The sequence below is a fragment of the Folsomia candida genome, unplaced genomic scaffold (assembly GCF_002217175.1).
Source record: "Folsomia candida strain VU population unplaced genomic scaffold, ASM221717v1 Fcan01_Sc001, whole genome shotgun sequence".
NCBI lineage: Eukaryota > Metazoa > Arthropoda > Collembola > Entomobryomorpha > Isotomidae > Folsomia > Folsomia candida.
The window spans coordinates 20,771,275-20,792,604 of record NW_019091193.1 but is presented as its reverse complement, the minus strand read 5'-3'; the positions used below and the strand labels follow the sequence as shown (position 1 = coordinate 20,792,604).

General features: G+C 36.9%; 5 protein-coding genes across 5 annotated transcripts; 4 read left to right on the top strand and 1 right to left on the bottom strand.

Annotated features, from left to right (window-relative positions):
* Positions 1-43: 43 nt before the first annotated feature.
* On the top strand, positions 44-1,775 carry LOC118433868. Its single transcript, XM_035846278.1, has 2 exons — positions 44-518; positions 604-1,775. The coding sequence occupies exons 1-2, from the start codon at positions 450-452 to the stop codon at positions 1,522-1,524; spliced, it is 990 nt and encodes a 329-aa protein (XP_035702171.1). The 5' UTR covers positions 44-449; the 3' UTR covers positions 1,525-1,775.
* On the bottom strand, positions 1,549-4,985 carry LOC110853185 (zinc transporter 5). The gene is made up of 10 exons (XM_035846276.1): positions 4,851-4,985; positions 4,489-4,761; positions 4,176-4,399; positions 3,949-4,094; positions 3,677-3,844; positions 3,476-3,576; positions 3,250-3,386; positions 2,796-3,174; positions 2,469-2,701; positions 1,549-2,345 (listed from the first exon to the last, which is right to left on the bottom strand). Exons 1-10 carry the CDS (start codon positions 4,928-4,930, stop codon positions 1,777-1,779), a joined length of 2,310 nt encoding a protein of 769 aa, XP_035702169.1. The 5' UTR covers positions 4,931-4,985; the 3' UTR covers positions 1,549-1,776.
* Positions 4,986-6,122: 1,137 nt separating this feature from the next.
* On the top strand, positions 6,123-16,402 carry LOC110851058. The gene is made up of 3 exons (XM_022098696.2): positions 6,123-6,650; positions 6,729-6,756; positions 12,715-16,402. Exons 1-3 carry the CDS (start codon positions 6,533-6,535, stop codon positions 13,706-13,708), a joined length of 1,140 nt encoding a protein of 379 aa, XP_021954388.1. The 5' UTR covers positions 6,123-6,532; the 3' UTR covers positions 13,709-16,402.
* Positions 16,403-17,285: 883 nt separating this feature from the next.
* Positions 17,286-18,466, top strand: LOC110863177. Its single transcript, XM_022112425.2, has 5 exons — positions 17,286-17,562; positions 17,678-17,696; positions 17,769-17,840; positions 17,916-18,141; positions 18,221-18,466. The coding sequence occupies exons 1-5, from the start codon at positions 17,410-17,412 to the stop codon at positions 18,324-18,326; spliced, it is 576 nt and encodes a 191-aa protein (XP_021968117.1). The 5' UTR covers positions 17,286-17,409; the 3' UTR covers positions 18,327-18,466.
* Positions 18,467-18,563: 97 nt separating this feature from the next.
* On the top strand, positions 18,564-20,384 carry LOC110857681 (UPF0415 protein C7orf25 homolog). Its single transcript, XM_022106289.2, has 5 exons — positions 18,564-19,119; positions 19,235-19,317; positions 19,393-19,721; positions 19,812-20,077; positions 20,160-20,384. The coding sequence occupies exons 1-5, from the start codon at positions 18,700-18,702 to the stop codon at positions 20,244-20,246; spliced, it is 1,185 nt and encodes a 394-aa protein (XP_021961981.1). The 5' UTR covers positions 18,564-18,699; the 3' UTR covers positions 20,247-20,384.
* Positions 20,385-21,330: the final 946 nt, after the last annotated feature.

The window sequence follows — 21,330 nt, the reverse complement described above, 5'->3', positions numbered from 1 at the left end:
GTAGAGATCGTAGGGAAGAAACTCACCCGGAGTAAAAGTAAAACCCGGGTTTCCTCTTGTGAGGCAACCAACCTCACTCACCAGACCAATAAGGATGATGATATTGGATGGCCTTGGCCTTGGCCATGCGGGTTTTCAGTGAGTCAGTTAGTGTCTCTGAAATTCGCTACTTTCTCTTTCCTTCCACAAACCAGTGAAATACCCCCCTTGACACAGAGTACACTTCCGCAGGACACAGTCTGGCTGGGGTACTCAATATGTTGCACCTATTAAAACTTATCTAGGCTTACAGAGGTTCCTCTATCTGTATAAGTAAAAAAGAGTGGGATTTTCCGTCATTCCGGTTGACTCTTTGATCTTAAATAGATAAGTATTAAATAAAAATAAAAATATGTAAATGTGTTTGGACGGTACTATCCGAAGACATATTATAAAAACTGTGCTGCAACATGGTTCAACGATGTTGTGTTCCCCTTTGTGACACCAAAGTTGGACAAGTGGACGTAAAAGGAGCAAAGGTATGTGTACAATTTTGCAAAAAATATTTCCAATACAAATACACTGTCAACTGTACATATGTACATATGCATTTATGGTTTAAAGGTGCGTTTTCATCGAATTCCTTTGACCCCTGACAAGTTTCTGAAATGGCGACAGCAAATCACGAACCATGGTCATTACACACCAGAGCTGACGGTGAACTCCAGAATATGTTCCAAACACTTTCTCCGAGAGGACTACATTGTGGATGATGAGCAAAAACCGGGGACGGCAGGAAATCATGTGCTTGCCAAAGACGCCGTCCCCACCATCTTCAAGTGGACTGACGAGGCGAACGCCACCCTGTCCAGAGCAATCCCCTTCATAAAGAAATCAGAGCTACAAAATACTTTGAATGGTCTCAGTGCAGCCGCAGGGCCGAAAAATCAGGGAGTGCAATGCAGTGGAAGTGCAGTGCATTCCCTGGAAGTGAAGAAGCTGAAACATGAGTTGGATAGAAAAAATGTAGTAATTCGTCGACTTTTGGATGAATTGGATGATCATCAGGTAAGATCATCGTCGGGGTCCAATAATAAGGGCAAATCAATTGGAGAAACTCAAGATTCCGTTAAAAGAAAGGATGAGGGGACATCCGTCGTCGTACAAACGAAAGAAGAATTGCATACTAGTCTTCCCTATCTTTCCAAACAGACTAAATCTGAGACTTTTTCCATTGCTCATTCCCCTGAGATGCCAACCCTTACACCTTCTGCTTTTACGCCGACGATGTTACCTGGGCATGCCGTTATCAAGGCTAACACTATTAGCCGCAGTAGTAACACTACAGTGGCAAACTTTGTAACTATTTCTACTCAAACCAATAATGATACCCAAGATATAAATTGTTCTGGTGAAGAGTCTCAGCCTAATAATGTTGTACAAAGAGTTTCTGTCATTAAAAGAGCTGGTTCTTCTTGTTCCACAAGAAGTCGAGATATTTTAATGCCACCAAAAAAACGCAAACTAAACTATCTCTACTTATGATGAAAAAAATGTTTACATTATTGGTTGACTCGACAAATCAATTAAATGTATTCCATGATTATTTTTGTACCTAATTCTATTTTAAATAAAATATGTATACATATTTGATACAAAATTATCATTAATTCGTATGTATATATACAACAACGGTGTATGATTATTCAATAAATAAATAAATATATATATATTATTATCACACAGTTAAGATTTGAAATTACAATCAAATAATCGGCCTTTAAACATAAAACCATATCATACCGATGGGACCACAATATCTGGCAATTCGTTTGGATTGTTAGCTGGAGCAAAGCTGTCGCTTCCAATACCCACAATATCAATTCCGGTTATACTTTTGCTGGTTATGGATGCCAGGTCATCGATACTCCTTCTTGCAATAAAATCATCTTTTTCAATCTGGATTGTGAAGTGGCTGAATCCAATGGACGAAAACAAGTTGTTCACATATCGTAGGATTTGTTGCTCGTTAGCATCCATAGTGGCTTGGATATGAATGGACCCTGCTAAAAACTGTGGTGCTGAATGAGTCCAAAATCGAAGAGTCTTGTAGCCTTTCACACCTTCAGCGGCAAGAAGTTGTAGGACCACTTGTTGTAAATTTCTTTCAAGTCCGGATGGAACAGAGAGGAGAAGGACACGTGAAGTATCCTTCAACAAAGGCAAAGCCGTCTTGGCAATAAGAGTGGCAATCACAAGGGAGCAGATTGGGTCTGCCACGAGCAAGTCGAAATGTTTTATCAACAGGGACGAAATAATAACGCCAATACTGCCAATACTGTCAGCTACGACATGAGTGAAGACCCCTATATAGAAATTAAAGAAAGATTAATACATACAAAAATTCAACTACTGTAGTATAACTTGTATAACTCATAATAAATATTGAGTTATGTATAGATAAAAAATCTTAACTGCGGCAGGCTAACCTCTGATATTTGCATTATCGTGCACATGAGTATGGTCTAATGTGCCATTTCGAAACACATAAATTCCAATTAGGTTCACAATTAGTCCAATGATAGATACCGTTAATGTCTGATGAGCATCGACGCTTGGTGGACTAAACAAGCGAGCCCAAGCTTCGACGAAAATGACACCAGCCACAACCAGTAAGAAGAAGGCATTTAAAAATCCTGATAAAATTTCAATTCTGCCGTATCTGTATAAAAATTCAAAGTTATTTTATAATTTATTTAAAAATGTAGTAAAATTAAATATCTTATAGTTGATAGTTGCGTTATGTTTTATATTACCCAAAAGGGAAACTTGGACTGGGTTTCCACCTGGACATTACTGAAGCACATAGTCCGATGAAGATAGCCATAGAATCAAACAGCATGTGAAAGCCGTCGGAAATTAGGCCCAAACTATTTGTTATAGCACCATACAGAAATTCTACAGTGGTAAATCCCACAGTGAGCACGAAATAGTAAAAAATCTTTCGACTCATTCTATCTTCCTGAATCTGCTTATAAAACGAAAATGCTAAACGAATGCAATTTTTCCACAAAGGAACGCGACCTTCGCCGGATAAATGACTAGAAAAGTTGAAAAGTGGAAGACCATCGGTAGAAAATCCAATCAAAGTTCCACCCCCACTAGCACGCTCAGACATTGTTAGACTCCATGTACCTTTTCAGAAAAAAACAGAGGAATAAATAAATATATATTAATGAGAAATTCATGTGTAAGATAAATTTTACTTACCAAAATAAATAAGTAAAAATGCAACAATTGCAGCTACGTTGGGAACTTCATCCATCGTGATCCATGCAAGACTATAAAAGAAAGCCGATAAATGGCAAGCACTAGTACCTATTCGTGCAACTTGCCAAGCATCCATCCTATGAAAATCAATGTATACATACATGGGTCTTTAAATCTCATAAACATTACGTATTTCCTACCCTATACAGTTAAAATATGGGCCTACCGTTTTATACAAATTGCATCAATGTAATAATTTAGTACGAATCCAAACAGTACTATGAAAATTAGAGTAAAAAAGTTGCCCCATATTGAAATAAATGTACCCTGAAAAAAATTTAAAAAAATTACCTTATTATCAAAGTAATTAGGCATAATTGATGATCAATTATTGATCAAAAGTAACTAACGGAAAAATTGCTCATACCCCTGTAAATCCATCCACCAAAACTAATATCACTAAAATAGTCCCTGAAGTAACTGTTGATATTGCATGAAGACGCTTTACACCTCCTACATCAACAGCCAGACGTCTGGATAATGCATCAAAGCTCAGTTTGAAAATCAGAAACACGATAAAGGTCATGATCCCAGCCTACAACAAATGCAAGAATCGTAGACATAGAGTTAATAAAATATCCTTTTATGTAACAAACCTTATAGTATGACCTAGATATTGGTATTATTGTATGTACCTACCGAATTTTTGGACAAATAAACATGACTTTGTTCAACACCAAAATTTTTATGGTGGTCATTTACTTCAGAGTTGTCGTCAAACAAAAGTAGCACCAGTAATCCAGCAACAAATAGAAAACATCCACGCAATCTGGGTCCCGATTTTGCTATATTATATAAATAAATTTTATCTTAACTAGTTAAAATTCAACTAACAGTTTATTTACTAGAAAATATTTGAAACCTACCAACAAATAAACCGGATGCAATTCCAGCCAAAGTGTAATCATAATGCAAAGATACAAACACCGTTCTCAACGGTCCAGTCAAAACTAAACCAGAAATCCAAGTCAACCAGAATAAAATCAGAATCATAGAATGCCTAAAAATTCGGAGCCATTGACCAGGTGTAATTGATATCTTTTTTGCACTTGATAGTGGTTTCTGAACAAATGAGTAGCTCAACCCAGATCTATATAACAAAACAAAAAATATAGTATATATCGGCACTCGTATGAAAAATGCATGTGACATTTTCACTTAATTGGATATCATTCGTACATAATCTGAATAAAAGCCAAGGTCTGGAAAATCGGGCCCCATCGTCCCAATAATAAACCAGTTTTCTCATGTTGTTTATTAAACTCTTGTTGTACTCGAATGATGTTTTCTTCCGTGGGGACTCCATGATGGTCACTGCTGCTAGGGTTCCGATGATGACCTCCTACTTGAGAATGCGCAACCTTTTGGAGGAACTCGGCCAACAAAAAAATTGCCAGTGAAGAGCACACTTTGACAGCAACGAGAAGCGAAATAAACCAGGGCCTCCTGGACCTGAGCAGTAAATCAACCCACCATTAATAACTTGGTTGTGATGTAAATGGACAGATAAAGAATAACAATAAAGTACACGTCTACTATACCTGTCTAAAGGACGACCACCATATTTTGGTAATTTAGAAGCAGATGATGATCCAATTGCTACTGATCCACTGGAAAACATGCTGCTATCTCAACTGAATGGGTGAAGGTATGGTAGAACAGGCCACATCATCATCCTACAGTCGTAAGTTAATTAGATAAACAACATGATGGATATATAACATAAAATGATAAAGTAGCAAATTTCATACACTTGAACTGACAACCGAATTGAATTTTAATATCTGCAGAGCAAAGGAAACCCTATACCCATTTTGTTTGCCATACAGAAATATTGCAAGGTCAATTTACACTTATTTACAATTTGATTTTAATCAAGTTTGCAAATTGACATTAGGATTTGAATTTGGTGAGCAGAACAGATGATGATGATGATGAGGAAAACAACAAACAACAAATTGCGGTGTGAGTGATGTAAAGGGCCGACTCCGGCCAGTCTCTCTTCTCCTCTTCTTATCTCAACTTTGTTCATCGATCAGCCGGCGCGATCCAGGGGCGACTCCTCACACAAACCAACATCAACCAATTTCTCGCCTCATGCATGTTTTTAGTTTCCAATAAAAACTTCAAAATTTTTTAATGTAACGAGTACTGCATTCGACGTCCTAGAATTAAGTACATGTTCCTCATGCAAAATTGGAGCTTGTTAGACTCAAAATCGTATCCACCATGAATTTCGATTTGATTATTGTTTTCGAACATTGATGTTTTCAGCTTGTTATTTTGGTCAGCGTTTAACACCAGTGTCTATACCGTATCCCTACCTGTATCGCATTAAACACCACGATTTATATCATGTTATTGGCATAGATTGTAATTTGCATGAGCGGCGTGGTTTCTACCTCGCCTTCTTCTTTTCCGCCCCTGTGTTTTGCCAGCTGGGCCGATCTTTGCTGCCTCTGTTGTTGAATCTTGAATCTGCTGGCTCGAACACGAGGCTCTGAGCCATACCGCATAGTAACAAGCAATCCGTAAACAGGGGCGCATTGAGACGACTTCTGGGGAAACATCCGTGCGTTGTGATCAAGTCATGCGTCCAAAGCAGTATCCTCAGATTAGGGAAATACCTGCGAAACATGAGTCCTTCTTGACCGTACAGTATGCAAAATGGTACCCTTTTAATTTTTTGTGTGAATTATGGGCACATTTTATGGCTTTACTGTGACGTATTTTTTTTGCAAGAGGGTGACAGGATGGCTGATTGCCTCTCTCGGGAGAAGTGATGGGAAAGAGTGGTTGCTGGCTGTTTCTCTGGGTCTCCGTTTTTATTCTCTTGCTTGGTGTCAACCCTACCAGTTCATAGTTAGTAAGATAGTGTCATTTTCCTTGTTTTCTTTTCTAACTCACCACTTCACTACTGTCAACTCGACGACTCACTTCTCCTCAACTTATCGACTGATCTTTTAGTTCTTTAGTTAATCTAGTAATTAGTCTATAAGCTGCATCCACCCACATTACACAACGTCAACGTCCCAAGCTATTATTAACAAGAGCACACAAATCAAAATATTTTTTTAATAGTCGCCATTTTCGCAGTCAAAATTTTGCCACTCGTAGGACGTGGTAGTAGTTGATACAAGGATTTCTAAAGTCAAGACGGAGGCCTTATAGGGAAATTTGGGGGCCGAGGCTCATCTTCTTCTAGAAGACTCCGTAGGTGGAGATGGATTTCGGGGGGCAGCAGCAGCCACAGGACCCTGACTCATTTATGGGGTCCTTCAGAAGAAATGACCGGGCAACCAAACAAATCATGGCCAAGGCGGCCACCATCGTTCCAAAAGGTATTGCTAGTTAAATGGACCTCAGTAAAATCGTGGCGTAAATAAATATTGGGCTAATTTTGTTTCACTTTTTTATAGCCTGTGATATCTTGGGGATTTCTCTCAGGTAAGACTATCAACACTTACGATACCCTCCGTGTACCTTAAAACTCATTCATTCATCATCAGTTATTTTATGTGAGAAACGTTAAGAGCTCATTCACTGTTTTGATATGAGGTTTTAATAGAAATTTAAACCGTACCATACAGTTAAATTTAAAGTTCTCGCTATCTTTGAGCAATTGACAAAACACTTGATACTTAAAGGCCCATCATCAAATCGTCATCTATTCGCCGCCATGTAATAATTTCCCATCCATACCTATACTATCTATCATGTCTTTATTTTCATTTGAATTGTTCTCACAAGCAACTGAATTAAACACTCAATTAGTGGCTCGTTCGGCATTCTTAATTCTTTAAGCGAGTGGGACAGTCTTATTACTGGATGAGACTTTGCTTACCTTGAACATGATTTTTTAAATGTAAGGATAGTTAAATTGTGAAAAATTCAAGGACGATTTTTTCGCCTCCATTATTATTATGAATCAAATCAGTGAATTGCATCATTCAAGTTTAATAGGGAGAAGGAGCGGGGATGGTGATGGTACATATAATACTTTGGAGTTGGAGTTGTGTATTGTGTTCATTGAAGTAAAACCGAGGTAGTGTTGTTGGTTGTTATTGGTTAGTTTTTGTCAGAGTTGCGAGCTAATAAGCAGACAGGTTGGTTGGTATATTCATCATGGATGATAATACCTGAGGGCATGCTATCATCGCTGTAATTGTTGGTATCCTCTTCTTCTCAAGGGAGCTGGCAACATTAGTATTTTAAAGAAAAATGGCGATTTCGAAGGAATGCATGGCTTGTAACGCATGTCAGATTTGCAGGGGGGAAATTGAGACGTAATATTAGCAGTGCGGAGAAAAGGTTATATTACTCAAATTCACCACAACAAACAATGATGAAAGTAGGAAAGGGAATCCCTCTCTGTTACTAATCCTAAGTTTCTTGGTTGTGGTTATAATATTTTCCTTCCCTTCTCCGAATTGGATTTCCTTCCAGGAAATGCAATATGCAATGGTTTAGGAGGGCAATTGACACGGAATAAAAGGGAGACCTACCTACCCATTGTGCTGTCATCACATTATTTGTCTGATACAAGGGTTAGCCCTTAGCCGCCCTTTTTACTTTTATTGTCCCAATCTTACTGAACAGGAAAAAGGGCACCCTTATTACTATGCGCAAAAGCATTCAGTAGGTAAAAATGAATGACTCACTTGTATGCATATGCACTCACTCTTATCGTTTTGTTCAAATCCATAAAACCGCATCATCGCTGTTGATTATTGCCCACCTGGGCCAGTTTTTATTGTTTAATAAACTGCGAATAAAGTACGAGAAACCCTGGTGGTGTGGTGAGCGGAGCTTTGTCTCAATTTTGGATCAACCATTTTCATGTGAGTTCGCATTGTGTTAAAATTCGTAGCAGCAGAAGAAGTACATATTCACGAAGCTGTGTTTTCAGAATTCGGTGTATGTATTTGCATTGTGCGATCATCTCATGGGATGGGAAGAGATATCATACGGCGTGCTGCTAGTTTGATGATAGAATGCTTGATGTTGACTTCAACAACTTTAAAGAGCAATAATAGGAAGGCAAATATATAGTAGAGCTATTTAATAGTGGGAATGCATGGCGAAGACCATGCCGTGTTTACGCCATTAAAATACTGCCGCACTAACTCCATCCTCATCATCTCGAAGAGCTGTTACGTTCTGTTTTCATATCTCTATCAAATCTACCTAGACCTACGTATGCACTTTGGTAATGCTGTTATGCATCACACACACCAACAACCGATTCAGCAGAGATCAATTTTAGCCTTATTAGTGTATCATTGTTCACAATTTTTAATACATAAATATATTATTTCCCCACACCACATGCCCCAAATATCAGTCATCAGTTGTCTTGTCAGTGCATTGCATTTAAAGTTTAAAGCGCTGCCTTGTAAACGAATGTGCTACAAGAGTGGAAGGAAACTCAGCGTGGTCGAAAGCATGCCGTTTTTAATTGCGACGACGAATAGCGTTGTCTTTTAGATGGATGTATCTATGTGTATATAGTTAGTAGAACTAAATCAAAAGCAAGTTGAACTTGTGAAGGGCATGCAGATGAAAAGAGTCTAATTTAGTAGGAACGAATTGAACGAACAGTGAGAGTATTTGAGTATTATAGAAATTGGACTAACGCTGCTTGGGTTTGACGTACTACAAAAATGGATTTTCTGATTTTAAAATATAAAGCCAGGATTACTAGTTTCCGGTGGTATTGTTATTAATTCCGTCCAGCTTCCTGTCTGACAAACTGCATTGTTTTTGATATTACGACTCGATTAAAATATTTTTCGGTTATTTACACAGTTAGACCCCCATTGTACATAATTTATTGGCATAGTTGTCAAATATGTACATATGTATGGACGTCATGTGTAAAAATTTAATACTCAACTTCAACGAGGAAAATTATTATTTTTTAACTCGTATTTTTTACTGGTGCACACCAATATAATCTCTCGGCTAACTCATAACATTAGTAATTACTCTTTCAATATTTATCATTGGTTCGTATAACCTCATTATTCTTAATCCGTGCAGGGGACATATTATAATCTCAGGAGGAAAGTTGGAACTAAATAAGCTCATAGCGTATGACAGCATTGTTGCATGTTTCATGGCTTTTGTTAGTTGTCCTTGCATTTTAATGTACGTTTACGTAAATTGATTACAATAAATTTATCGGTAATTATTTTTATGTGCATATAACCACATTATTTATAACCAATCGATATTATTTTAATGGGACGAGGAAATGTCATTTTTACAAGCGTGTAGAGAGTCTAGTTTTTGTTGAATTATGTAGCACTGTACCGACACCATGCTGAAGCGAATAATATGGCGTGGGTTTTTTGTGTACGGAACTTAGGTGGAGGAAACATGAGATGATGATATCTTATGAGGAGGTAGATAAATCGGTGACTCCACCAAGTGAAAATTGGCACATGATCAGCATTGCGAGCTGGCTTATATAACGCTCTGTTGTTCATATTTATTTTTCATTAGCCAATTCTTTTAAAGGATTTGGGTGACCTTCGTTTTCCTTCACTTCATTTCTTTCACGTCATTCTGAGAGTCGAAAGTAAGTGATGTTGTTGAATATTCAAGTGTGTATTGAACTACTTGAGCTCATTGGTTGCTCTTGCTACCTATTGTATACATACCTGACATGCAACTGTTTACAGAGCACTTGAGCAGTAATAAATGGAGTTTAGTACTTTTTGTTCTGGAGAACATAGAACAACATGTGTAATGCTGTGCGTGCATCTATTTATGTCATATGTCTTATCACAAGTAGTATGTATGTGGTAATAATTTTGAGTCATGCTAAATTATTATTCTCTGTTTTTAATTATTTTCAATTAATAATTCTAAGTAATATCCAGCACGTGTAGAGATTTTATCGTGATGATACGAGTTTTGCTTTCTCAATCCAATTTCTCATTTTGAAATGAGAAATTGGGTTATGCTGGTATATTACATGCAAGATCACGGCACTATCGAGTTACTTTCGTTAGCTTGAAACGCGTTCAAGTTTTTATAGCCTACACTTTCGTAGATAGCAAATATTTTTAGCAAATGGTAATCGCTCTCCTTTTCTTCTGTTGACTGCATATTGGTGTTTGCGAACATCAAGAAAGCAAGATGCCTCATAAGAGTCACGCTATAATACTTACACTCTTGTTCATGTACATATCCAATCATCAAGCTTATTACTATAGTACACTTTACGTTTTGTATTTTGAGGCCAGATTTCATGCAGTTTCGAACATGATATGCGAAAAGACTATGAATTCCGCCCACTATAGTTGTCTATAGGTATATTGAACACTCGTTTCGTCAGCATGACAGCCTGATATCCAGAAAGCATCACAAAAAGACCATGAACCAGATCAAAGTTCCATCAAAATGATCTCTTATCTACTTACATTGCACACTATTACATGTACACGACTTTAATTGCATTTCACGTAAACGACCATAATTCAATACTCGTCCTGATGATCATAGTTAAACATGTTACGAGTGGATCTCATTTAGTTTCCTACATAATAATAAAATGCAAAACCAATAAAACCATCATCTGCTCATGTCGTTTCCATTCTTGTTTTGTTGGTTCATGCCCTTCGCTGCTGTTTAAAGTTCAACGTGTTTAAACGTAAAGTCGGGCTTGACAACTACATAGCTCAAAAGTATAACGAAACGAAATATGTACACGTTGTGTCACATCACTCGATTTTAATCTTTGTGCACAAATTAAATCGCCAATGCCATTTGTTGCTTTTTTAGGCGATGATGAATTGATTGCGATATCAATTTTGCTGTTGTTGATACCAGCATCCCAATATTATTATGCTGTGCCTCTGCACCTTGTTGAACTCGGATTTAAAAGTTGAAGGTTACTTGCTCATTGCTCGATTAATAACAATAATCATTTTACCACACGAGCAAAAAGGATATGCATACATAAACATAATATGGCTTGACACTTGTGGTGAATTGTGTGCACTATTTGTTTATGTGCATGTAATAGTATGCATGCATCTATTCTATATTATACAGTTACAAATTATGACTCTTTTAGGTAATAAAGAGTATTTTCGTTGAATATGTATCCCGTGATTGTGTGTTCTTGATTAAACTATAATGTGTGGCGAAGTGTGATTGTACGTATGTTTCTGTATGAGATCGTGCGTAAAGCATATACTTCATCGACTTTTGGGTAGGGATTAAGGCATCATCTCCTTCATATGTTAACTATAACACGAACTCGTGAAAGGGTCAAAATGCACCGAAAAAAAATCAAGTCAATAAACACATGAATTGTGAACCCAGTACTTAACATGTGATTGACTTTTGAATTGTATATTATCCTAAAGATGTTATGCGAAAGAAAGGATTTGCAAAACTGCGAATGAGGGTTATTTGGTTCTGAGTTGACTGACATATGTATTATGATATGATATTGATTATGAATAAGTATTCAAACTGTAATTAATTAAAACTTGATAAATCGCTGACTAGGAGGAAACTTGTTTTTTTAATGCCAAATGAGTTTGGCTATTGATTTGACACTTTTGATAAATCACATGAACGCCTCATACATATTCAGAGCTTGCTTCATTAATGTAGTTCACAAAAGTTTCCTGTGTGAATACTTGATACATTTATAGTTAGTATATGAGTTGACCCTTAATATTCTTCACATAGGAAACAGATTGTTTGCCAACATGTGGCAAATTGGGTATGTTTATTTAGTTCGTTTGTTGAACCTTCTAAATAATTCAAGTCAAGGGTCAAAAACCATTGGCACTCGGATTTTGTTTATAGAATTGTACCTACGATTACTACATTTTTTAAGTCGTTGTTTATAAGTGTTATGAGACATACGAAGTCCAGCTTCCAGCACCCTTTCATCTTGTCGCATGTCGATAATAAGCCATGAATGGATTAATTGTTGCAAGTTTCATCATAACAACATGGCCATCAAGTCATTGGTAGTTCTGTGTTTTCCCTGCTTTAGTTATGTTGGCAAATAGGAATGAAATGAATGTTTGCTAAATATGTACGACAGCTGGGTAATGTGGCTTGCTTAAATTTAAGCAATGGCAATGTCCTGCCCTCGATGGCCGAAAGCCATCGACGAGTTGAATATCATTTAGATAACACGAGTTGAATACAGCACTCGGAACGAATAAAAATAGATTTTTTGCAACGCACTTAATTCTCTTGTCCTCTTATTCGTACTCTTTTTTTTGTCGGAGAACGAGATATCTGTATTTATTCCCTTTCTCAAGAATTTACTTGGCGATTGGAAATTATTAGTGTATGCATGATAAGGAATGCGCTACTGGGAACTAATCCTAAGAATGAAATATTAACGTTACTTTCTATTAATTCTAGCGATTCGGAGAGTGAAGCCGAAGAAGAGAACGACGACACTGCCGCAACTCGCGGAGAAAGGTCCCCACATCATCAAATAAGTCATCATCATCATCATCAAGAATATTCACTCGCCTCGATCGATGGTGGAAGCGCCGATGGTGATGACTCTAACAACACAACAACAACAACCATTGTCGATAACCAACAAGTACAAGATGCCAGACCAAAGCCAAACTTCAGAGCCAGAAGATTGCTAACCCCAACGCGTGTTTCCGGACTGGAAACCGTATTGGCAAGTCATGTTCGAAAATCTCGTAAAAGGTGTGCATCCACCCCATCCCCTCTCAATATGGGCCAGTCAAACTCAGAGGAACTCCGTGATTTGAACCCACCGACAAATAAAAAACGGAGGTTCCCTTCGATCTCATTATCTGGTCCAGGGCCCTATTCGAACAACAATACGAATGGATCTGGAGGATTGTCTGGTGGAAACACTGCTGCGGAAAATAACCAGGGAAATTTATCGTCGGGAGATTATGCCATTCGAAAGAGGATGATGCAGGACATTGAAGATCTGCAAAAACAGTTTCAACAGCTCGATAATCTTGAGAAACTTCAACACGACCTAATGCTGAGGTACATGGAGATTAATCAGCAATATCAACCAAGTGGCACGATTCAGCAACAACGTCAACCCAGTTCTGGCGACAGTAATGGTACAAATACTTCAACCACTGCCATTACCACCACCACCACTGCTACTACTACTGAACAGGAACTAGGAATTGATGTCAATAATCCAGTCCGAGTCGGAGGGGAAAATATTGTTGGCGAAATTGAGCAAGTTGAACCAGTCATGGCCATAGAAGAGGAGGGAATAGACGAAGAAGAAGACATCAACGTTATGAATGACGATGAGATCTTTTCTGATGCCGATCTCATCATTGGGGCTGAGGAAACTGTTGACAACATAAGTGCAGAAGAAGATTCGGAAATTGGCTCTCTCATGTAAAATCGTGTTACAGGATGATATCTGGTCATGGTCATACGGAGCAAGTTTGCAAAACAATGTGAGGAAGAGCGTTAATATGAATGGTATAATAATAAGTATGTATGTATGCGTGTGTAGATGATATAACGAATCCTAGAAATGTCGAGACAGGAAAGATTTAAGAGGGATCAGTTGGGTTAAGGATTTAAGGGTTAATAAGACTTGAAAAAGTAACAAAAAAATTAATTCCATTATTATCTCTACTATTATCGAAAATACCGAGTAAGTACGTTGTGTGTATGGTATTAAAATGTATATGTATAGAGAGAGTTTGTCAAAATAACTCGTAGTGGTCAGTCAATTCCTCCAGAATTATATAGCCTTTACTCTCCTGCTGACATAATAAGATATAAACACAACAATACGTCACCTACGTACATCATACATATACCCAAATACAATACCTCCTATTATACCTACTCTTAGTATTATTTCAGATTACCTGGTGAGAACGATATTTAGTTAACTTATATAAAACTGAACTTTGATTTGAAACGATGAAGCTTTGGTCAAGTTTATCTGACTTGTCCGGTAATGGAGTCTCCTTCGGGCTCCGCACAGTAATATTATTATTCCTACTTTCAAAGTTTTATTGGTCTGGCATGTTTTGTAGGCTGAAGGAAATCAATTAATTGCCTACATAAAAGTAATATAGCGGAAGCAAGTTAAAGTATACTACTAATACCTGATTATTTTTTTGTCTCCCTCCTCGTCCTATTTTTTCGAGTTGCATTTTCAAAATGCCGTCATACAATTACGTTTAGTACCTGCCTACACCTACAACCACGAACCAACCAATAATAATGAAACAAAATAATACAACGTGAACTAGTTAGGCTTTGAAAAAAGTACCACCTACTTACAAAATATACCACTAATAATAAACCAATTCAGTACGTGAAATACCACAAGAGATACAATATCCAAGTTCGTATAGCTATTAAAAAAATAATTTGAATAGTATGAAAAAAATAGTTATAAAAAATAGGTTATAAATAATTATGGCGCATGTTATTAGACTAATAGCATCTCCGTATTTGTTTACGATCGTTGTCTCACTCATTGTCCCTTTCCTTAAACTACATGTATTATTATTTACAACAATAATTCACTCTGAAATGTGTTGTCAAACGAAGAGGGTGTATTCAAGTCGTATAGATAAAGTTTACCATACATGCATTTCCAATGTATTGTATTACAGCACAAATACGTATGCCCAGTGTTATCAATTATTCTACTGGCAGTTAATTGTCAGATTTGTGGTAATAATTGCTATTAATTAATTACAACAATACAAAAAAAATACTTTAACCTTCGAGTACATTTAACCATCAACCATTGCTGCTGGTGGTGGTACTACTATACAAAGTGTTTAACTCGTTTAGGTTGTGTTAATCTTCTCAAGAAAAATTGTATGCATTAATGATGTCATATTTTATTGCACTTTAGGTTAGTGATATAGCTTGTAATCTCATGTCTCATTTAAAGTCAGCTTATTGTAGTTGTGCTTTGTTTTAGTAAAATGTTTAGAAAAGAAAAAGTAAATACATGCATACGTCCAACAATGTAAGCCATACATTTAGTTACTTAAAAAGCAAAATAGAAAGTCATTTCAATTGAATTGTATAATATATTATTATATAAATTACAGTCTACACGAATCTGGATTTCTTTTTAACTTTACAAAATTGTGAATAATTAATTAGTCATTTCTGGTGCATATTTTAATCCTGATAAAAAGTCACAAATCTAAATTGTATTGAATCAGCCAAACCAAATGTTTTTTTTGGGAATTGTGTAATAAACCCGTTGCAATTATTATTATTATTATTCAAAATGCGAGTGATGCAAATAAATTCCTGTCCTAAACTATTCTGATTTGATGGATTTTAAAAGAATTTGTAATGTGCAATTAAATATCAAAGAAATGGCAGGGAAAAGTGTTAGATCAATAACTGAAGTATCGACTGATATTAAGCTAAATTATTCCTTCTTCGCAATGTTGAGGGGACAATTAAAGTATATACGTGTGTCCGTAGTGTAAGGTATGTATTTATACAGAATGTTAACAAATTAGGGTTAATTGATACCAAACACTTTCGTCGAAAACGATTTTCGACCTTTCAAATTAGATACTTCGTATTTTTGTTTGTTATCCAAGTAAAATAGAAGACATTTCATAACATTAAAAATAAGTAAATTTAGAGTTGAGTAAAAATATACAAATAAGGAAAACCACTACATCACATATTATAAAATATGTTACACTCTAATGAATAAGTCCCACCAATGATTTCTTATAATATGTAATTTCACTCACAATATTGATGAATTATTGTTTAACATGTGAGCATATTCCGAATTTGATCTTGATTGTCCAATATTTAGTGATTTTGTGAATCTGAATTTAAAATTGAATTTATTTTTATTATTATATTCTGCAATGATGATTGGTCGGTCGTTACTTTTTTGAGTGAAGCCTCTCAGAAAATTGTTTCATTGATATTAATGGAATATGATAATTGGGTCCTTTTCCTGCTGCGTTGAATCAGTGAATTAAGTAAAAGATACAAATGAATGTTAATGCAAAAAGTTGGATGCAATTGAAAATTTGTCCAATAAATTTATTTTTTGTTTTCAAAATTAATCCAAAAACCGAACGTTCTTTACTTTAGTTATATGTACATCTTATACATATTATCCACTTGTTAAACCATGCTGCATGATAGAAACCTATTGTGCAGTCATTTTCTTTGCATCTATCTTAATTTCTTAAACCAACGGGGTCACCCTCTTTGGCTCCCTTGACCAATATTTTTCAAAGTGGCATCTTTATTACTGGGTGTAAATTTCCCCATACCTTGCAAAAATTTTACTATCTCTGACAAAGGAAGAAAACAACAATGTGACCCACGCTGCGTGGTTCACCTGTATGATCCTTCTGGCATAATATTTACCATGTTACCCATAAAATGCCTCCCGAGGGTAGTACGGAAGTAAATTTGTAACATTCAAATATTGGAATTTAATGATGTACATAATAATTTCTAGGAAAGTGGGGCAAATCGTGGATAAAAATGACTGCACACAAAGAAAATGTATGTATATGCATATTTGTAAATAGAATTGTCATTTTTATCCTGGCAAAAAATATAAACAAGAACCACAATTACTATTATGTAGTATCAAATGAGATAGTAAAATGAATGGCAAATAAACTACATACACTTACCTACTGCAATTGAAAAATGTAAATAAATGACAATATACATAAATAATATGCGTCCCATTCCGGTTCCAGAGTTATCTACTTTGATTTTGTGTCAAAGTGTCAATAGGACCTATGATGTTTGCTTCAGCCCAATAAACCCATTTCCGACGCGTCATCCCACATGGGGAAACCGGAAATGCGGAAGTAGCTTTGTTTATGTTTATATTTTTATTGTGTCACCAGTCGCATTTGGATTACGACAGGCATTTATAATAACATAATTCCAGGTACTTTTGTCAATAAGCGCAGGTATAAATGTCCAGGCCGTGGAGTTGGATAGTCAGTGCGAATCAAGCCTTTACATCCTAAGAAATACTTGGCTTGGAAAAAATAAAAGTTTCCAACCTTTGTTTGAAAATTTCCTTATAAATTTATTCCAACGGTAAGGACGATGAAGAACCCATCATCTCTAATAATTCTGACACTTTGCACATTTTGCTGGCACTCCTCCCACTCGAAGCCACTTAGCTTGGACAATGGTCTAGATGTTGAACTCATCGACAACGGGACAACTTACAAACTGACGAGCATGCAGGATGGAATGGTAATCAATCATAATCACCACGATAATAATAATAATCAATAAATAGTAGAAATTACGATACACTTACTTACTACGCATCATATGCAATATACCATTGCCCTTGTTTATTTCACAGGTCATCACTGTACTTCCAGGTTATTTGACTCACTATCAAGACTGCTCCTCATTTTTTCAAGTAGATTATAATTACGGTTTTTTTTACTTAGGCGGTACCGTCATTACGGATGAATGGAAAGGTCACGAAGAGCAGAAATGGACTATATTTGAGCATCCCAGGGGTACACAAGTTCGAATTTACAGCATAGAAATTTTATACCGAATCCTTATTGTACTTTGTTTTACTTTATTCAAAGATCATCTTGCTCTGGTGTTTGTCAACTACGCCGTGCCATACAATGACCTCAGTGGTTACGAAGAACTAGAAGATAATCCGGGGATCTTCCCCCGACCTCTGACCCTCAATAAACACAGGATCATGCCGGATCTGAAAAGGGAACATGCTGTTCAACTGCAGGAAGACCACTTCCCCGTTCCATGGCAAATTATTATCAGGAATCGTTGGTGTCTGCAAAACAACGGGTAAGTCTTCTTAAGCATTAAACTTATTAAAATATATACCAGGAATTGGTTCTAAATCTTAATATTCTTGTTTAAACAGGCAATACAGACAACTGGATATCGATGATTGTGAGTACGATCCGGCCCCTTGGCAATATTGGGAATTAAGCATTGTTCCACTTGGACAACCTGAGGATTTGTCCTGATCTCTTCGACCTATGTCGTAATCGTCTTCTAAAATGCATACTCATCTACATTTAATTTATTATAGCGTAATCTCTTGTTTTCTCCATTTTTATACACCTACTTATAAAACTTAAGCAAATTAAACGAAATGTTAACCAAACTTGTACATTGGTAAAGATAATCATGGGCATACACAACAATAAGTGTGACAGTCTTCTCATATTTCCCGAATACTATAACCCTTTCCCAAGTTCGAATTCTCATATTTGGAGAAGAACTATCGTCATCAAACATAACATAGTGTACGTGATTGATAAGTACTCGACTTACAAACTTTATAACTTTCTCACACCCACCCATAGCACAACCCCACTGCACAAACAGAGCACAATAATGGCTTCCTTCATAAATCCCTTAAATCCAATTCCGCCCGAACTGAGGAAAATCCAAGGGATTGACAAACTGAGTCGCCAAATTGAGAAGGAGGTTCGGAGTCCCAACGTCAATGAAAAGTCGAGCAACTTGCCCCACCTCCTCTCCATCCTCAAGTGCATCCTCCAGTCGCAGGGTCAGAGGCTACCCTCAGCAGTCTTGAAACCTTTCGCCTTCTCCAAAGGGAGGTCGGGTCGTCTGGTGGTAGATTTGGTGTCGCCTGATGGGGATTCGTGGATTAAAATTTCAGCCAGGAATCCCAAGGCACTAAATCTTCTGGCAGCTGGAGGGGGGAATTTCGGTCAAAAATCAATCGTTGATCATGTCCAAGATTATTTGATTTGCGCCAAGGAGAACCCCTGCCTGTTCCGAGTACCAAAGGTACTAGAGAATTACGGTTATTGATATCAGGCGGATTGCATATTCTTAAGAAAGGGAGTCACGCTGAGTTGGAATTTTTGGGATTAAATTAACGGTGGTTATTTGTTCTACATAGGTGACCGCAGTTTTCACGAGTGGAATTAGTGAATCGCTCGCCATTGAGTTAGAAGCCCTCGGGACAGTTGTCCAGGGAGAAAGGTAAGTGATGTACAAACACGTAGATACAAATAGAGATGGATAAAATATCTCACAATACACTCACATGGAAAATAGGATTCCGGATGAACAACTTGAGCTTCATCCTAGGATAAGAGTTTACGAGGACAGAAATAACCTTCAAGGCTTCAGGGACGACCTCCTGCTTGGTGCGGCAGAGGAAGCCACGCTCAGTGCCTCTGTAGATGAAACGGTCTTGGGGTTTAAAAATCCCAGCCTTGATGGGGTCACGAAACTGAATTTGGACATTCCAGCATTCCTTGCTTACGTTTCCAATTTAACCAACGGACATTCGAACGTCAAATTTCCAAAAGCTATTTTAGCAAACCAGGCAATATCAGAAAATCTTAGGCCACAAAAAGTTATACTGGATAAAGTTTTTCATGGTGAGGTATTTTTATTAATAAACGAGTATGTATTTTCCTGTAATTGGAATTATAACAATTATTGTCGTGAATGGTTGTGTTGTTTTGCAGGGAGGAAATTATACTGCTGTGAAACTGCCTTGAAGGAATTCCATGGGATTTTATCCACTGTTGGTGGTCCAGCAGAGAAAGAGAGGGCTCGAAACTTTCTCTCAACCGTTACAATTGTTCCGGACCAGATGACGGAACGAGTTAAGTCATTGTGTGTATCAGGGAACATTAAATATAGATCGTTGGTGATTTTCGGAACTGGGGACACTTTAGAAGCAGTGACCGTCACAGCAAATACGGGATTTGTACGATCAGCCAAGACTCAAGTAATTATCTACGCGCTCAATATAATCCATGTAATACACAAATAATTGGACTATTTATGCAAATGTTATAATATCGTTGCAGGGAGTGGAACTTGCAGCATTTGTACATGAATCAAGAGCATTAACCGAACAAAAGGAAAACAAGGTTAAAAGTAGCAGTAGCAGTTGACAACTTGGAAAATTTAACTGACGATCCCTAAATCCCTGAATTTTGTATTATGGATTAATTTTAACTTGTCATTTACATAGTCAGCTGTATACAAAAGTTTGATATCTGTCCGTTTGTAAATAAATCTTCAGTACAAAAGTTCTCTGTCTATGATTATCCTTCATCCACAAAACGCTACCATCAAGAAACCCTAAATTTGGGTGTCAATCTAATGCTTCAAGAACCAGACCTAGTCAACATGATGTAAAATGAGATATATACTAGTCGAATTTAGCTGCATCATGTATAAGCTGAGTTTTATGGATATCTTCAATAACTAATAAAATCTATGTACATATATAAAATCATATACTTTACAGTATGCATATAAATATGTATGCATTTATGTATGTGGGGATTTAACATCCACTGATTCTAAAGGTATAGATAGATAAACCGCAAAATAACAACCACAAGGTCAATCAACATAAAATTCAGTTAAACGATTAACGACATTGACCCGTGCATGTGACTAATTCAATGCTTTTGAAATGCAGAACATAACATCCTGTGTGTGCATATGTGCATTGAGAGCTGTAATAGATTGTAGATAATTATGCAAGTGCAGATATTTATGTTTATTGAGATTGATTCCAGCAACTCGAACCATATTCTCGGTTCAGTGAAATTGTTAAAACATTTCCAGACTGTAAGTATATAAGGCTTTGCAACTTTGAGGATTTGGTTATACATAATCAAGTCTCTGAACAAGAATTTCGACGTAACTCATCTTCGCTATAAATACTCGGTAAACCATTAATCCATGAAAGCAAAATTGCATTTTAACATAATTTTTCACGTTTAAAAATACTAAATTTAGATTACATTATAGGAAATCTGAACTGAACCAATACGATGACTGACAATCGACGGAAATTTCTTATCGGGATCACAGCCATAATTTTGCTGCTGGGGTTGCTGGGAATGGCAGAGGCCTGCTACAGCATCGCGTGGGGAGGCTGCACAGGAAGCTGCGGGCGCGGAATGCACTGCGTCAACTTCGGATGGCGTCCCGACCATAATAATTGTAAATGTGTCCGCAACT

Excerpts from the sequence above, each read along its gene's own strand:
- LOC118433868 (XM_035846278.1), top strand. The coding sequence starts at position 450 with ATGGTTCAACGATGTTGTGTTCCCCTTTGTGACACCAAAGTTGGACAA. Across the intron at positions 519-603 it reads TGGACGTAAAAGGAGCAAAG|GTGCGTTTTCATCGAATTCC; the intron begins GTATGTGTACAA and ends TATGGTTTAAAG.
- LOC110853185 (XM_035846276.1), bottom strand. The coding sequence starts at position 4,930 with ATGTTTTCCAGTGGATCAGTAGCAATTGGATCATCATCTGCTTCTAAA. Across the intron at positions 4,095-4,175 it reads TGCATCCGGTTTATTTGTTG|CAAAATCGGGACCCAGATTG; the intron begins GTAGGTTTCAAA and ends TATATAATATAG. Across the intron at positions 3,577-3,676 it reads TGGTGGATGGATTTACAGGG|GGTACATTTATTTCAATATG; the intron begins GTATGAGCAATT and ends AATTTTTTTCAG.
- LOC110851058 (XM_022098696.2), top strand. The coding sequence starts at position 6,533 with ATGGATTTCGGGGGGCAGCAGCAGCCACAGGACCCTGACTCATTTATG. Across the intron at positions 6,651-6,728 it reads GGCCACCATCGTTCCAAAAG|CCTGTGATATCTTGGGGATT; the intron begins GTATTGCTAGTT and ends ACTTTTTTATAG. Across the intron at positions 6,757-12,714 it reads ATCTTGGGGATTTCTCTCAG|CGATTCGGAGAGTGAAGCCG; the intron begins GTAAGACTATCA and ends TATTAATTCTAG.
- LOC110863177 (XM_022112425.2), top strand. The coding sequence starts at position 17,410 with ATGAAGAACCCATCATCTCTAATAATTCTGACACTTTGCACATTTTGC. Across the intron at positions 17,841-17,915 it reads TATATTTGAGCATCCCAGGG|ATCATCTTGCTCTGGTGTTT; the intron begins GTACACAAGTTC and ends CTTTATTCAAAG. Across the intron at positions 18,142-18,220 it reads TGGTGTCTGCAAAACAACGG|GCAATACAGACAACTGGATA; the intron begins GTAAGTCTTCTT and ends TTGTTTAAACAG.
- LOC110857681 (XM_022106289.2), top strand. The coding sequence starts at position 18,700 with ATGGCTTCCTTCATAAATCCCTTAAATCCAATTCCGCCCGAACTGAGG. Across the intron at positions 19,318-19,392 it reads ACAGTTGTCCAGGGAGAAAG|GATTCCGGATGAACAACTTG; the intron begins GTAAGTGATGTA and ends CATGGAAAATAG. Across the intron at positions 20,078-20,159 it reads TACGATCAGCCAAGACTCAA|GGAGTGGAACTTGCAGCATT; the intron begins GTAATTATCTAC and ends ATATCGTTGCAG.